This window comes from Capra hircus, chromosome 13 (assembly GCF_001704415.2).
Source record: "Capra hircus breed San Clemente chromosome 13, ASM170441v1, whole genome shotgun sequence".
NCBI lineage: Eukaryota > Metazoa > Chordata > Mammalia > Artiodactyla > Bovidae > Capra > Capra hircus.
This window is the reverse complement of record NC_030820.1, coordinates 66,244,818-66,262,009: the sequence shown is the minus strand read 5'-3', so window position 1 is coordinate 66,262,009 and position 17,192 is coordinate 66,244,818. Positions and strand designations below refer to the sequence as shown.

The following is a 17,192-nucleotide window of genomic DNA, read 5'->3' as shown; positions in this document are numbered from 1 at the left end:
GTTGCTGCAAATGACAATATTTTATTCTCTTTTATGAGAGAGAATATGGCTCTTTCATTATTTTTATGGCTGAGTAATACTCCATTGTATGTATATATAACCACATCTTCTTTACCCATTCATCTGTTGATGGACACAAGAGGCTTCCATGTCTTGGTTTAAGTAATGTGGCTAAGAAACACTGTGCTGCGTGCATCTTTTCAGATTACAGTTTTCGTCTTTTCCAGATATATGCCCAAAAAGTGGGATTGCTGGATCGTATGGTAACTCTATGTTTAGTTTTTTAAGCAACCTCTCTCTTGTTGGGCCTGTACCAATTTATATTCCCACTAGCTTCCCACTGTGCTTCCCAGGGGGCATTAGTGGTAAAGAACCTGACGGCCAGTGCAGGAGACATAAGAGATGTGGTTTTGATCCCTGTGTCAGGAAGATCCCCTGGAGGAGGAAATGGCAACCCACTGCAGTACTCTTACCTGAAGAGTGCCACGGACAGAGGAGGCTGGCAGGCTGCAGCTCACAGGGTCACAGAGAGCTGGACACGACGGAAGCAACTGAGCACACACATACCAGCACGGTAGGAGGGTTCCCTTTCTCCACACCTCTCAGCATTTATTACTTGTAGACTCTTGGACAATGGCCATTCTGACTGGTGTGAGGTGATACCTCACTTCAGTTTTGACTTTCATTTCTATAATGATTAGTAATGTTGCACATTTTTTCATGCACCTGTTGACTATCTTGGCTATCTGTACCATATGTCTTCTTTGGAAAAGTGCCTATATAGGTCTTCTGCCCAGTTTCTGACTGGGTCGTTTTTGTTTTTTTTTAACATTGAGCAGTAAGAGCTGTTTGTATATTTTGGAAATTAAGCCCTCGTCTGCCGCATCATTTGCAAATATTTTCTCCCATTCTGGAGGCTGTCCCTTCGTTTTATTTCCTTTGCTGTGCAAAAGCTCCTTTGGTTGATTAGGTCCCATTTGTTTATTTCTGCTTTTGTTTCTTTTGCACTGGGAGACTGACCTAAGCAAACACTGCTATGATTTATGTCACAATGCTTTGCCTGAATTCTCTCCTAGGAGTTTTATGGTGTCATGTCTTTATCAAAGTCTTTAAGCCATGCTGAGTTTATTTTTGTGTATGGTGTGAGGACAGGAGAAGATTTTCTGAGCCTGATTTCTTGCATCCCCTCCTATCTAGGAAAGCAATAAAATCATTAATGGAGACAGCTGCTCCTCGTGATTAGCAGCAACACTCTGCCAAAATGGTACACGTATCTCCCTTCACCAAAATTACATATAAACTGACTTTCCCACTTCCTCTTCAGAGCAGTTCTCAGAGATATCTGAGAGGCTGTCTCCCAGGCTACAGTCCTCATTTTGCCCCAAATAAAACTTAACTCACAGCTCTCATGTTGTGCGTGTTCTTCCATCGACAGTACCTTATATCTTCCTTGTGGTGAAAATAAAGGTATACATATTTGTCAAAATCAATACTATATACTTAAAATGAGTGTCTGATTATATATTATTTATGCCTTGATAAAGATGATAAAAGTATTAAAACTGAATCATATATATGTATGTGTGATAATGTGTGTACATAAATGTATAAATGACTATCTTGTTGGTGATTGTTCCTTATCAATAATCGGAAACAAAAAAACTCATAGGCTGTGGACATGCAAAATTCACTGTTACTCTTAACAGTCAATACATTAAATTATATTAGAGTTATTTAATGTCGGCCTCCATCACGACCTATTGAGATTCTTGAAGGCAAGAATCCTGTCTTGTTCATGTCTGTGATAAGCCTAGCACTGAACACACTAAGTGAACATAGCACTTTGTCAATGTTTTAATAACTGCAGAGCTGTTCCAGACAATTTATAGAGCCTAATTCCCACAAAATCCCTGGAAATTTGGAAATGGAAATCCCTCCCATTTTTCAGATGAAAAAAGGGAGAATCAGAGGGCAGAAAGGTTAGAATAACTCACCAAACATCCAGAACTAGTCACTGAAAGAGCTGTGTTCCAAATCCACATCTCCCTTAACTCTAAACCCCATTCTTTAACACTGCACCATATTGCTACCTCTCCAGGTGGGCATTTCATTAACTGTTTGATGAATGCTTGAATTCAAATAAAAATCAGTATTTAGGGGCAATGGAACCAGAGGAATTTTCCTGAACTTCTAGTGTTATAGCTGCATAGTTTTTAAATGGGTTCCCTTGAGACAGAGAGCAACTTGGCAGCTCTTGCTAGATCAGGAAGGATGGATCTACTAGGGAGAAACAACTCCCTCCCAATTAAACTTCTCATTTGGGAGTCTGAAGGAAAAAAATCACACAGAACAAAGAGCATGGGAAAGAAAAAAAAAGAAACGCTGAATCTGCTGATATAGCTAATTAATGTAAAAGAATTAATACAATAACAACTTCAGCATTCAAAAATGAAAAGTTAGGAGATCCTAGAAAGGTGCTATTTCTACATCTTTTAGAGTTCCTTTTTCAATTAGGCTCCTAGAACCTCAGCATTCCTGCTTGAATAATCCATACTTCTGGTTATTTATTCAGCTCCCCACTGCTTCACATTTCCAAGCCATATGCTACAGGAATACATCACCTCATATTTGCACTCAAACATCCAAAGACATTGGTGGTTCAGACCTTTAAGAAGCTTAGAAGAAAGTCCCTATAGAATATAGTTTTAAGGTTAAAAGGCCCAGGAAGCCAAATGCATCTTCTTTATATGCTATGTGCTTGAGAGAAGGTGGGTCATTTCAACAAAAGGACAGGCAATTAGAAGGGTAAAGGAGATAAACAAACAAAAGACTCAAGAGAGTAAAGCCAGCAAAAATCAGTTGAACACTAAAGGCCTCTGAATAATTACAATGCCCTTCTCTGTACTTTAAAATAAATTTTTAAAAATAATTCCACCAAGGAAGATTTTTCAATCCGTCCAAGGTCTGGTATACACTGGACAAACCAAGAGGTCTACTGTGCCCCTGGGCCTACACAAGCCTTTAAAAAGAAGATGTTTTTGAAACACATGCCCTGATGATCTTAAGTACAAAAATAGCTTTGAGCACAAAAACTTGTAGAATCTGTCGCTGGAGAATTTTTTATGACAACAAAATATTGGAAATAACTACAATATCCATACCAAAGAAGGACCAAGTAAGTTATATTCCCTTAGAGTCACCATTATTCAATTATTGAAAACTGTCATGGAGATTATGTCACAACATGGGAAACAGCATGTTAAGTTAAAAAAATAGAACAGTACAGAAAATTACAAGTGTGGTAGGCCTAAAAAGCTGTTAAAAATGTACAATTTCTGTATAAGCCAAGCACTTCACACATTACCTTATCAGTGCTTTAACCGTTTTGTATGTCTATATTCTAAGTTATATTTAATAGATATGTATCAAATTTATTAAAAAAATTTTTCACTGAAATTTTCAATCTATCCAGATATGTTTCAAAACAGCAGACTTGGACTCAGTTTCATAAAGAATCCCAAAATGCTCAGTCCTCCAACCCATCAAACATGCTCTTTGATCTCTCAGTTTAAAAAACTGACCATTGTCAACTAAACACCCCACTCTGGTTACCCCTTCACCCTATATCTCTAATCCACTTCCAAGCCAGATTTCTCAAGAGTTATCAACTACAAGCTATCTCCCATTTACTTCCAGATTCTGTGAATTACACTAATATGAAACCTACTGTAAGTATTTTAAGAAATGAATGCACAAATAATAAGATATGACAGTGAAGTGAAAGTGACAGTCACTCAGCCATGTTTGACTCTTTGCCACCCCATGGACTGGAGCCTGCCAGGCTCCTCTTCCATGGAATTCTCCAGGCAAGAATATTGGAGTGGGTTGCCATTCCCTTCTCCAGGGGATGTTACTGACCCAGGGATCAAACCAAGGTCTCTCGCACTGCAGGCATATTGTTTACTGTTTGAGCTTTAAATTAGACCTAGATATACAAGGAAGGAATTATGAAGAAAAGTTCTAGAATAGTCTTGCACATTTTCGTATCTCCTATGCTAGCCACATGGCAAGGTACAACTCATTACTGAAAATAATATATAATGAAAAGTATGTATAAATGAAAAATAGAATTACATTCTGCTGTCAATAGTAAAGTATGTTAGTCGCTCAGTCATGTCTGACTCTGCTATCCCATGGACTGTAGCCTGCCAGGCTCCTTTGTCCATGAAATTCCCCAGGCAAGAATACTGGAGTGGGTTGTCATCTCCTTCTCCCGGGGATCTTCCTGACCCAGGGATCAAACCTGGTCCTCCTGCATTGTGGGCAGATTCTTTACCATCTGAGCCACCAGATTTTTGTCAATAGTAAAAATATGGACAAACATATGGCACAGATAGGTCTACATAAGATAAAAAGAAAGTTGGGCTAAGTTTAGAAATTAACATAGGACATGTTTAGAAATTAATGACTAGATTTTCCCAAACCAACACACTATGAGAGGAACAACAACAAAATTTCCCTTCAATGGAGTGTTCCTATTACCAAATGACATAATAGGGTACAAATAGACCAAAATATACTCCGTATTCATCCACACTAACTTCAGAAAAGACCATACACTCACCTGAAGACTACTGTTTTATATATCTAGGAAACTCAATGGAATAAAAGACCACAGCTAGCTACATGTTCTTGAATCCAGGCTAACAGTGAGGAGTTGGACAAAAAGAGATGGACAGCTAGGACATGATTGGAGATGAGAAGCATACCTTAGCATGAGATTCATCAGCTGAAGACCCTCGCCTTTCAGGAAGCGCTCACGATTAGAACTCAGCATCAGGCAGGAACAGAGGGAATCAAACAGATTTTCCATCATCTCCTGCTCCTCGGCCGTGCTAGGATTGTGTCTTTTAAACACCTGTCAAGCAAAAATATCAGAAGGCACAGAATCATAAGAGAAGGTCTTTTCATCAACCAGCATGCAACAATTTCCGAAGCCTGTCTACTCCAATAACCCTACAACGGAAGAAGCAGAGCCCTATCAAACAAAATTCTCATCTGTTTCCATTTTAGAGAAACTGGGCTTTCTGATTCACAGGTATTAAATAAATGGCTATCATGCAAAAACAAAAAACAAACAAAAAAACCCCACAACAACAGTAACAGCAGAAAACCACTCAACTGACCATTAGGTTCAGGAGTGATTCATAGTTCCAAGGAGGCAGATTTAACAAAAGCCAACAAAACCTTTTTATTATGAAACATATTCACTGACAGAAAACTCTATAAAAGACATATACAGCTAAATGAGTAAGGTGAACACCCCTGAAACCATCACCCAGATCGAGAAACAACTTTGCCAGCTACCCCCGCCCCAAAGCTCTCCACTTGGCCCACCCGACCACAACACGTTTCTTCCCCTTCTAAAACAAACCACAGTTCTGAAGGGCAAATCCTGGCCCAAAATAAGGAACAGTTTCCTAACCACCAGGGCTAATGAACTGCCTTATAGACCATTTGTGGCTCATAAGTCGTGGGAATGGCTTCAAGCAGTTTTTATCTTTGCCAGAAATACATGGCATGTTAAGAGGAAAAGCTCTTAACAGTGTATGCATACCCATACAGTCTACTACAAAATGATCAATCTTATAGGAACAGGACTAAGCACTTTCCCAGAACTGGGAAGAGATTCACATTTCAAAGCTCTATTTTTTGGGGTGAAGGCCAATCCACTCAGGCTGCTGGCACCAGGATGGAAGCTGTATGCAAACTGACATCTCAGACACTCCCAACACTCTACAGATTTTATCCAAATGATCTATTTTCAGTCTTGGTTTTGGAATAGCACAGATGAGACTGGTTAGGAAAAAAAAATCTTAACAGTATTTTCAGAATGCCAGCAGAACATTTCGACGGGATTTACATTTCTTACGCTGAGCAAATGGCAATTTCTAATTTCTTTTTCCAGCCTCCAGTGCCACATCCTCCCCCATCCTCCTCTCTGACCTCTATCCTGTTGCACTGGAACTTGTACATGTGAAGCTTAGCTGGATCCTAAACAAACAGACTCTAATTTAGTGGTAAACTGACAGCAAGGAAAGTGAATAATCTTGAGAGTGGGTCAACTGAAAATAATGTGGCATTCTTGGCTCAAAAATATATACTTAAGCGGGAGCACACGTCTTTGGGACTGACAAACGTCAGGAGACTGAGGAAGTCCATACCAGATACATGGTGCTATCTGGTCATAAAGAGCAAATGAACTAAGAAAGGAGGCAAACCATGTGCCTCCAGTGTGACCTGAAGCCTGCCAACACACCCCATATGGCTTGCATCACATGGCTGATTCGTTCCCACAGTCTCCAGCTCCACCTCCCATTTAAAGATACAAGCCATGTATCTTCATGGCAGACAGGAAGCATAAGAATTACTCACGGATAACTGCTGAAGAAGCACATCGATTCCATCCAGCTCCCCAAGCAATTCCCTGTTTTCTAAAAGGGGGAAAAAATAGAAGAAGGAAAAAAAAAATGAAGCTAACTGTCAGATTTTACAGCCGTCTAACACTGATACATCAGCAAACAAAATCAATACAGCTTGACAGAGTACAAAAGCTGCACAGAGAGCGAGAGGGAGAGCAAGGGGATGCCAAAGGCAAGAGAGCTTGCTGTCATGATCTGAAACAAGCCTGGCTCCTATCCTAACAGAATGTCAATACCGAGAGGGAGCCTCACCATCGTTGTCCTGGAGCAATATGGCCAGCACTTCACTACAATACAGTTTGTTGGCATCGAAAGGCATCTTTGCCTGTGGGAAAAGAGGAGAAAGGAGAAATATGTTAAGGGCCCTTGTTTCTTTCCCCAACAATTTTTTCCACAAGTATTAGGATCTGAGTTGGAGAGATGGAGAAGTGAGAACAGGAAAAGGTAGGTTATGGGTAAAAAATAATCAGCATTATGTACACAGCGGTCCTCACACTTCTAACGCCCAGATACAAATGTCACTTCCTCTGTGAAGCTGTCCCAGATTCCCCATTGTGAGTCTAGGGACTATGGTCGAGCACATAATATGTACTCAAATGCAAAGTAGATGAATGAAAGTTTTTAAGACTAAAATCTATCATGAAGCTTCAGTCACGAGTGACGGTCATAAAATTAGGCTGTAAATTAGCCTATGGACAGATGATCAGAGAAAGTGAAAAGAAAGCCAGTTCTTATTTAGATTAGCTGAATGTCTTTGTAACAAAGTAGTTCCTTTTTGGATTTTTAATTTTTTTTAATGCTTAAAATTTAATTTGAAATCATAAACCTATCTGCTTGTGGGCCATAATCTGCCTACTATTTAAAAAGGAAACCACATTAAATATGCAGAAATGTGTGAATATTTTAACACCCAAATTACTACCCACAATTCTTTCCCTGCTGCATGCTCTGCTACTTGGAGTCGCAGAGGGGACACACGCACTGCAGAGCCCATCTTTCATGGTCACCCACATCGCCGCTCCTGCAGCGAGCCTCGAGCGCCTCACCATTAACGACACCCCGTGGATAAAGGGACACAGAGAGGAGCGTGAGCCTCATCGATGTGTTTTTATTTACTGGACCCTCGATCCTCAAAATGCAGGCACAATAACAGCTGTTAATCAGCAGCAACCCTGCTACCTATCCAGGTTTTTGAACTGAGAAATAATTACTGTACCTGAAAAGGACAGGGGAGGTGTTTATCTTAAAGCTAATACCGCCATCCCCTTAGCACCATTCACAGTTCTGTTTGGACATTGATTTTGGACTTAAGAAGGAAGACTGGCCCCTAATGAAGCAATACCCAGCATCTTTTCAGTTCTCTCTGCACGTCTTCCTCATCAAGCCTAAGTGCACCCTACAGGGCTTCAGGAGGCTGACTAGGTATGACCCATCTCAGGTTAAAAGATCTGTAAATACAAGGTCTTACGTGTGCTGACTGCAAGGTATGCTCCCTGGGCAAACTTAAGGTCTTGTTTCAGGAAATTCAGTACAACAGCCAGTGTTTAAATGCAAACTGTGGTATTTTCCACTTTAAGAAAAACAGTTTTATACAAATCAAAACACAAAAGTGAAAAGCTAAGCGGTGAGTATCTCTATCAGAATGAAGAATCTGCTAATAAAATCACTCAAATTATTTAAGTTATGAATACTGATAGTTTGCAGACAAAAGTCTGTCGAGTCAAAGCTATGGTTTTTCCAGCAGTCACGTATGGATGTGAGAGATGGACAATAAAGAAAGCTGAGCACGGAAGAATTGATGCTTTTGAACTGTGGTGGTGGAGAAGACTCTTGAGAGTCCCTTGGACTGCAAGGAGATCCAACCAGTCAATCCTCAAGGAAATCAGTCCTGAATATTCAGTGAAAGGACTGAGGCTGAAGCTGAAGTTCCAGTACTCTGGCCACCTGATGCAAAGAACTGACTCATTGGAAAAGACCCTGATGCTGGTAAAGATTGAAGGCAGAAGGAAAAGGGGATGACAGAGGATGAGATACTTGGATGGCATCACTGACTCAATGGACACGAGTCTGAGCAAGCTCTGGGAGTTCATGGTGGACAGGGAAGCCTGGTGCACTGAAGTCCATGGGTTTATAAAGAATCAGACATGACTGAGCAATGGATTTATATATTTACTGCTAGTTGAAATGATTTAAGCCATACCAACTTATATGCAGCTTTTCAAGGGTCAAGGTTCTTGGTTCAAACAGGATACACTCAACTGAAAGAAGCCAAAAGATATCAGGCCCCTGGAGTAATAGCCTTTCTGTGGTTCCAATGACTTTTACTTGATTGTATAAAATTCTGTCTCCAAGGTTGGGGGGAAGGTTTCCCTCTTTTCCCAACAAGTTATTTATTAGACACTTGCTAAATGTAAGACAAAAAATTAAACATGACAGCAAACAGGTGAATTTGCATGAACCTGATCCAATACATCATTTAAAAGATAACACTGAATTAAAATTAATTTTATCAAGTAATACATGTATATTACAAAAAAAGGACATAAATCTAGGATCAGACACACCTAGATTTCACTCATAAGCATGCACTATGTATGTAACCCAAAGTCTGCAGTTCCCAAACCATGCTTCATGGGACACCATATTGAATCCACAGGGGATTCCAAGGATTCACAGTATTTCCAAGAAAAGCACAGTGACATCTGACATCTGTGGAATAGTGAATGCATTAACCATTAGCTCCAGGTACTGTTTTCTTTTGATGACATCCTTTCTTTCACAGGCTGGCTTTGGGTGGTTACTATGATAAAAGAGCTGTGTGAAAATCAACGTTGAGAAGAAACAAAGATGGTGGTGTTCGATCTGATTCCAAGGTTTTAGAAGTCATGCAGTACTCAAAATGAACACACATCTATCGGTAAGTAGCTGTGGTATTTAAGAATGAAATAAAAAATATATTTTAATCCAAGCATCTAATCTAACTACCTTAAATGGGACTATTAGGTCCTTTTTGGCATAGGACCTTATAAAAAAATTACTGAGATATTGATGGCACCATAAATTAAGAATGGTCATCTACGACTGAAGTAATATTCCTGGTCTCAAGTTTCTTTATCTGTAAAATGGAGATAATAAAATAACATCTTCTCTGGAGGGTTACTATAAGAATTAAATAATATGGAAGCTGCTGTTGTTTAGTCACTAAGTTGTGTCTGACTCTTTTGCAGCCCCATCGATTATAGCCTGCCAGGCTCCTCTGTCCATGGGATTTCCCAGGCAAGAATACTAGAGTGGGTTGCCATTTCCTAATCCAGGGAGTCTTCCCAACCCAGGGATTGAATGCAGGTCTCCTGCATTGGCAGGCAGATTCTTTATCACTGAGCCAACAGGGAAGCCCAATATGGAAGTACCTAACACAATATGGAAGTATTAATAACCTCAGATATGCAGATGACACCACCGTTATGGCAAGAAGTCAAGCACTAAGGAGCCTCTTGATGAAATTGAAAGAGGAAAGTGAAAAGTTAGCTTAAAACTCAACATTCAGAAAGCTAAGATCATGGCATCTGGTCCCATCACTTCATGGCAAATAGATGGGGAAACAGTGGAAACTGTGAGAGGCTTTATTTTTCTGGGCTCCAAAATCACTGCAGATGGTGACTGCAGCCATGAAATTAAAAGACACTTACTCCTGGGAAGGAAAGTTATGACCAACCTAGACAGCATATTAAAAAGCAGAGACACTACTTTGTCAACAAAGGTCTGTCTAGTCAAGGCTATGGTTTTTCCAGTAGTCATGTATGGATATGAAAGTTGGACTATAAAGAAAGCTGAGCACCGAAGAATTGATGCTTTTGAACTGTCGTGTTGGAGAAGACTCTTGAGAGTTCCTTGGTCTGCAAGGAGATCCAATCAGTCCATCCTAAAGGAGACCAGTCCTGAATATTCATTGGAAGGACTGATGCTGAGGCTGAAACTCCAATACTTTGGCCACCTGACGCAAAGAACTGACTTATTGGAAAAGACCTTGATGCTGGGAAAGATTGAACGTGGGAGGAGAAGGGGACAACAGAGGATGAGATGGTTGGATGGCATCACCGAATCAATGGACATGAGTAGGAGTAAACTCCAGGAGTTGGTCATGGACAGGGAGGCCTGGTGTGCTGCAGTCCGTGGGGTTGGAAAGAGTTGGACATGACTGAGAGACTGAACTGAACTGAACACATAGTAGGTGCTACACGTTTTTCAGATGACCGGGATCAGAAATATCCAGGTTAGAATCTCATTTCTACACATTAGTTCCTAGCCATGTGATCTTGGCAAAATTACTCTGCCTCTCTAACCTGCCTGATATCTCCTACGCTGAGTGAAACCGTGGGCTTTATGGGAAAAAAGGAGACTAATCTTTCATGTCTAGCCAAAGACAAAAGTCACGAAGGAAGTTTTATTTCTGTTTAAATCTCACTCAGCGATGACAGTCTCCAAGCCTGCAAAATACCAAACTGCCAAATTACAAGGACATTTAGTCAAAATCTGGAGGAGGGAGAATTCATTTACCAGGTATCTTCTCTTGGATTTTGCAAAGTTACCCAATGGGAGTTGGAGCTTCTGGGGCTTTCCTCCATCCAGGAGCCTGGTGATTCTAAATCTTTCAGCTGTCAGAGTAATTACAGAGTCGAGCATAGGTTTGTACTCGGCACACGCCAGCCCTGAATAAAATTAAACTTCACCTTTTGGGGAGCTGCTGCTTTTTTGGAAAGTACAAGACAATTATGCTACCACCTGCAGCCAAAAGCTGCAAATTATTTCTGCAGCTCACCTCTGGTACCTGGGGCAGGTTCAGACATGGCTCCAGCCCTGTACAATCATCAAAGCAACCTGTGACCTACAAAAATCCCAACTCCTGGTCATAAGAGGCCAAGGACTTAGCATCAACCAGTTGTACATACAGTATACTGTAGCCAATCTTCAACTCATTAGCTCAATGCTGAATATTGCAACTGTTTTTGAAGCAATGATTTCATTGGGAAACAAAAAGGAACCTTAATTTTGTTTCTTTAAAAAAGAAAAAAGTGGTATTATTTGGTATTATTTTCCATAGTACACAATATCCTACTAAGTTTGTATTCCCCATTAAAAACTGAACTAGGGTGCAGGTCTCTCACACTACAGTTATCTGCTTACTTGTTAAACCTTTTAATGCAATCCTGTGAAATGGGTTTTATCCTCATTAGCAGCACAAAATTAGTAAGGTTTCATTTAGTCAACGAAAAAATCCGTACTCTTGCCTGGAAAATCCCATGGATGGAGGAGCCTGGTAGGCTGCAGTCCATGGGGTCGCAAAGAGTTGGACACGACTGAGTGACTTCACGTTCACTTTTCACTTTCATGCATTGGAGAAGGAAATGGCAACCCACTCCGGTGTTCTTGCCTGGAGAATCCCAGGGACAGGGGAGCCTGGTGGGCTGCTGTCTATGGGGTCGCACAGAGTCGGACACAACTGAAGTGACTTAGCAGCAGCAGCAGCATTTCTATACACTGCTGGCTAGGCTACTAGTACCAAAAGGAGTCTCACTAATGTGCCATTCACTTAGGGGTTACTCAAGGACTACTGAATAAACAATGGGATGATCAGTTAGGTAGCAAGGTTTCATAAAGCAATGTAAACATAAAAGGGGTTCTCAGACTTCAGCACGCATCAGAGTCTCCTGGAGGGCTTGTTAAAACACAGATTGCTGGCTCCACTCCAAGCTGGGCAGATTTAGTGAGTCTGGGGTGGGTTCAAGAATGTACACTTCCAACAAGCAGCCAAGTAATTCTGACGCTCCTCATTGGGAATCACACCCAGAGAACAACGGGGAAGAGATGCACATATGATGGAGTCCTACTCCTTGCTGTTAAGGAGTTTAAGGGTATTTGGAGAAAGACCAGGAGCACACGTAATAATATGAAAGTCTCCCAGGTGATGAAGTAAAGATACTCTATGAGGGTATGTTTCATACAGCTATAGGCGTATGTTAGAACCCAGATCTGCTAACTCCCAGAAGAGAACCAACAAGAAACAAAAAAAAGATTGATACTTAGAAGAGAAAGAGGGCAGTATGGGCAAAGTAGTGCTATGCAAAGAGTACATGAAGAAAGTCTGGAAGCTTAGGTTTTAATTCTAGTTCTATCTCTAACTAGCTACATGAATTTGGGCACTCTTAATTGCCTTAATTTCTATAGGTCTTGATTTTTAATTTTTTATAGAACTTATAAGATTCCTTCCAGTTCAAAAAATGGTGGTGGCAATATGGAAGAGTATGGGTTTAAGTTGGTTTAAGAAGGTTATGTACCATTTAGAAATACATAAGGCAGTAGTCATTCCTGGTGGAGGGAGGAACAGGAACAAAGACACAGAGGTCAACAATGTTGACCTTTGCAAAGGGGGCAGGTAAAGAGAGGCATGTCTGAAAACTAAAAGGCCAATGTTTCAAAACGGAGAAATGGAAGGGTCAGATCGGGCCAGGTTAAGGGGCCTTAAAAAGTAGGTAGAGATGGTGGGATCTGATGCAGAGGGCATTAGTATCACTATAGGAAGGTTCTAGAACAGGGAATGGTACAATGAAAATGAAGTTTTAAATTGGTCTTGGAGTATACTGAACAAAAACAGGTAACAAAAATGCTCACATTTCTAGAGACCAGTGGATCTTATAATTCACTGTACATTTATAACCACACGTGGAACGTGTCTAAAATACACTGAAGACACAGAGACTAAGAAATACACAGAGACTAAGAAAGTACGTCTGGGAATTTGTATTTTTTAAAGTTCTACTTGTGAAAGTAAGGATCTGGGTCCATCATTCAATCTGATTCACCAAGATGATTATGATGATGAAGATTACAGTAAGCACTTGTCCAGATTATGAGAAATAAGAGCAAGGCATTGCTTTTAAAGACATGCCTTCTTGCTGGCCTCACCCTGAAACAGAACTTTCATTAATGTTCTGGTCAGCACAGAATTTTCAAGAATTTTCGCTTACTAGTAAAATAACCAAATGGCATTTTAATGGTTAGATACCCCCAAATTTTGAAAAACTGTTTTAGAGATAACAACATAGCTATTTGCGCCCCAAGGATCGTATAAACACTACGCCTGAAAGGCAAGAGTCAAAAGCTTGCAAGACGGCCAAATGGGCCTCTTTATTACTCTCGTAAGAGTAATGGAATCCAACCAAACACCCAAAGGTCTCAATTTCCCCTCCTGTTACCAACTCATAAAAAGACAGTCAAGTTTCAACAACTTTCAAAAGGCAGAAGAGGCCGGATATTCTAATTTAACAAAGATCCCTGATTCAGTACCAAGCCTCAAGCGACTGGGAAAAATTGGTCCTGACCTCACAAAGACAAAAATTATTGGATTATTTTGTATAAAGTTGCGGCCCCAACCTGTGGCCATCCCATTAAGACTCAGGTCCCTGCCATCTAGCCCATCACCTTAACTCTATGTTTTACTTTCCTCTCCCCTACTCCTCACCCCCAAAATGTCTCACGGCTTGGGAGAATAAAGTTTTGTTGAATATCGAGGAACAAAGAAACTGAGGGGGATGCGAGTGTAATTACACGGCGAAACCAAAGGACAGATTCATGAGAGGAGGTCAAAAGGAAGCTGCAAACATGACAATGAGTGAATTAACCAGACTTAACTCTTTCCTGAAAGGTGAGGGTGTGTGTGTGTGGGTACGCAGGTGCAGTCTACTGAACTACGTACTAAGCTTATACTTATACCAGCAAGCGTGCCCCTACCCACTGATGAGAACATACAGGCTAGCTGAATGTCCTCAAGTCATGTTATGTAAGTCTATGTTACAGATTTAATGGCAACAAAGGGTTAAATAAGAAGGATTTGGGAAGACCTAAATTGTCAGAAAGAGAGGGAACCATGTGGACATATGATATCTTAAGCAGAATCTTCCTCCTCACCCCTGCCAAGACAGTGGTGGTGGTGGTGGTTGGGGGGTGTGGAGAAATTGGACCTGATGCACCTCAGACTTTCTGCATCTCTATGACCCTCTGGAGCTCAGCAAGGCCAGGACTACCTAAAGAATCATTCCAGACACAAACAAGTACCTCTTTCTCACTGAAAAGCTGGGAATCCTTGCTTGCCCAGAATATTTCAGTACTACAGTATTACGTAGTTCCAAACCTCCTCCCATCACGTCTTTGGTTAACACTATCCTGAGAGAAGCCCTTACCCCTCCCTTTCCTCATTCATTCTATGGTACAGGCACTAAATGGTCAAAAGATGGTCAAAGGACCATGCTAACAAGGAAAGCGAATGAAAGGTCCAACAGATCAACAGATCAATGAATGAGCCAACAGAAATATGAACAAAGGACATCAATAGGAAGCTAAAAGAGATGAATACAACTGGCTAATAAACAGGTGAAAGCCAATACTTGTCCTTGATTTGAAAATTCTAAATTAAAATAAAATGCCAGGTTTCACTTATCAAATTAACAAAATTTTAAGTTTGACAATGCCCAATATTGCTAGGGGAAATAGACATCTCAACTCAGTGGAGCAACTGATAGAGGACAATTCTGCAAAATTTACCAAAAATGTTAATATGCATACCTTTTAATGTGACAATTCTATCTCTAGAAATTTATCCTACAGATAAACAGACACAAGTGTGCAAAAAAAAAAAAAGTGTGTGTACATGGGGATACTCACTATTATGCTGTTTTAACAGCAAAAAAACTGTTATGAACAGGGGATGGTTACATTAATTTGGCACAACCATAAAATGGAATACTAGGCAGCCACTAGTTCAGTGAAAAAAATCAACTTGCAAAAGAAAATAATGTATAATTCTATTTGTGAAACACATAAACACACACATACACTCCTATTTTCACAGACAATTTCTGGAAGGATAGATAAAATATTGTTAACAGTGGCTGTCTCTGAGAAGTGGAACTAGAAGGAATCAGCAGAGGGGAACTTCTATTTCCAGTATAAACCTTCTGTACTACGTGAATTTGTGTTGACAATATGTTTATATTATTTTGGGGGCTATTAAAGGCTATTTTTAAAACAAATGGAAGAAGAGAAGCAAAGAAAGAGGCAACACCTGCCAAAAGATTCCCAACAGATCACACAGCACAGGAATAACAACCTGTGCCAATGACCCAGCATGAGCCATGCACACAGCAAAGATTTACCTTCAGCCTCTTCAACAGCCACTGCAGAAGACCCTGCTGGGCAGCCTCTGTGCACATCTCCGGCCGGAACTCGGCCATGTTTTCCACAATAGCTGCAAAGAGACAGACACCAGTCATTTGGGAGGGCAACTCTGTTTCCATCTGCAGCCTGCTTCCCCCGCCAGACGTTATATCCCTCTTCCCGCTTGCCTATATTCCTCCCAGCCAGATGCTGTGTTGTCATTCTTAGATTAACTAGGGACATGCTATGTTTTTTTTCCCTCTTCAAGTTATGTTACAAGTAAAAATCATAACTGAACCTGTCAGAATTCACTAAAGGAATAGTGAAAGGTTTTCTGCTGTGTAGAACACTACAGCAGAATCCACAAAGTGTGAGTACCTGCCTCAGAAGGCCCTCTTGCTGTCACAGTACTACAGTCCCCGAGACCTGTGACGGAAGAGACAGGGGGCTAGGCAGAAGCCTTGTAGGGAAAAATCAGTGGACGAATTCAGAGCCTCTTCCTCTCCTGATTCACCCACTTTCAGATCTCTTTCTTCAGATACTACAAGGGAAGCAAGCATGATCTTCTTAATTGAACAAAACAAGGTGCATAGACAGGAAAGGCCATGCTGGCAGAGGTAACTGTCAGGTACTCAGAAGCAAATATAATCGGTCCTGCTACCTCCTACAACAAGCACATTGCTGTTTAATAGAAAAATTTAAAATAAGGAGGCCAAAAAAAAAAAAAAGTGTATGATTATGAGACTAAAAAAAAGGCCATTTAAAAAAAAAACAAAAAAATTACAGACTTCCCTGGTGGTCCAGTGGTTAGGAGTTGACCTTCTAATGCAGGGGATGCAGGTTCAATCCTTGGCTGGGGAACTAAGACCTCCACACACCACAGGGCAACTAAGCCTGCTTGCTGCAACTAGAGAGCCCATGCACTGTAACTAGAGTCTGTGCTGCAGCTAGGAAAGCACCTCTGCACTGTCGAGAAGAGCGCACATGCCACTACGAAGACCTAGCACAGCCAAAAGCAAATGCAAAGTATACAAACCAAACCCTCATTCTAATACATTCAGTGCTTTTCTTTCCTTCAGGCCCCTGCTGCTCCCCACGCCAGGATATGTTACTACCAGAGAGCAGATGGAGCTCTGAGCTCTCTAAGCACAATGCCCAGAGTCTTTAGGAGAAAGAGCTGAAGGAAGCAGTACACCTCTTTCCTCCTCACTCTTCAGCCCATGTCGGCCTCGCCAATGGCTACTTAAAGGATGTCCAGGCAGCCCCCCGGGGAGTAGACACGAAGCTGTGAGAGCTGGGAGATGGAGGTCATTTGAATACCTTAGACTACTTTTGACGTTTTCTAAGAAATTCGCTCCTTCTTTTTAATCTCCAATGCTTTTATCTTATTCTGCTTATACTTGAGGTGGCTTTCTATTGAACACTAGAATAAAATCCAAACATCCTGCCAAGGTTTAGAAGGTCTTTCATAGTCTGGACGAACCTACTCCTCTGGTCCCA

At 40.9% G+C, this 17,192-nt stretch overlaps 1 protein-coding gene across 1 annotated transcript in view; it reads right to left on the bottom strand.

Moving 5' to 3' along the window:
* The window catches only part of CTNNBL1 (catenin beta like 1), a 161,106-nt gene that overhangs the window by 77,134 nt on the left and 66,780 nt on the right, over positions 1-17,192 (bottom strand). Inside the window, exons 7-10 of the mRNA XM_005688545.2 lie at positions 15,692-15,783; positions 6,735-6,807; positions 6,436-6,494; positions 4,770-4,918 (exon numbers count right to left, since the gene is read on the bottom strand). Of these exons, the coding sequence (XP_005688602.1) occupies positions 4,770-4,918; positions 6,436-6,494; positions 6,735-6,807; positions 15,692-15,783 (373 nt within the window). The remainder of the gene's footprint in view (positions 1-4,769; positions 4,919-6,435; positions 6,495-6,734; positions 6,808-15,691; positions 15,784-17,192) is intronic.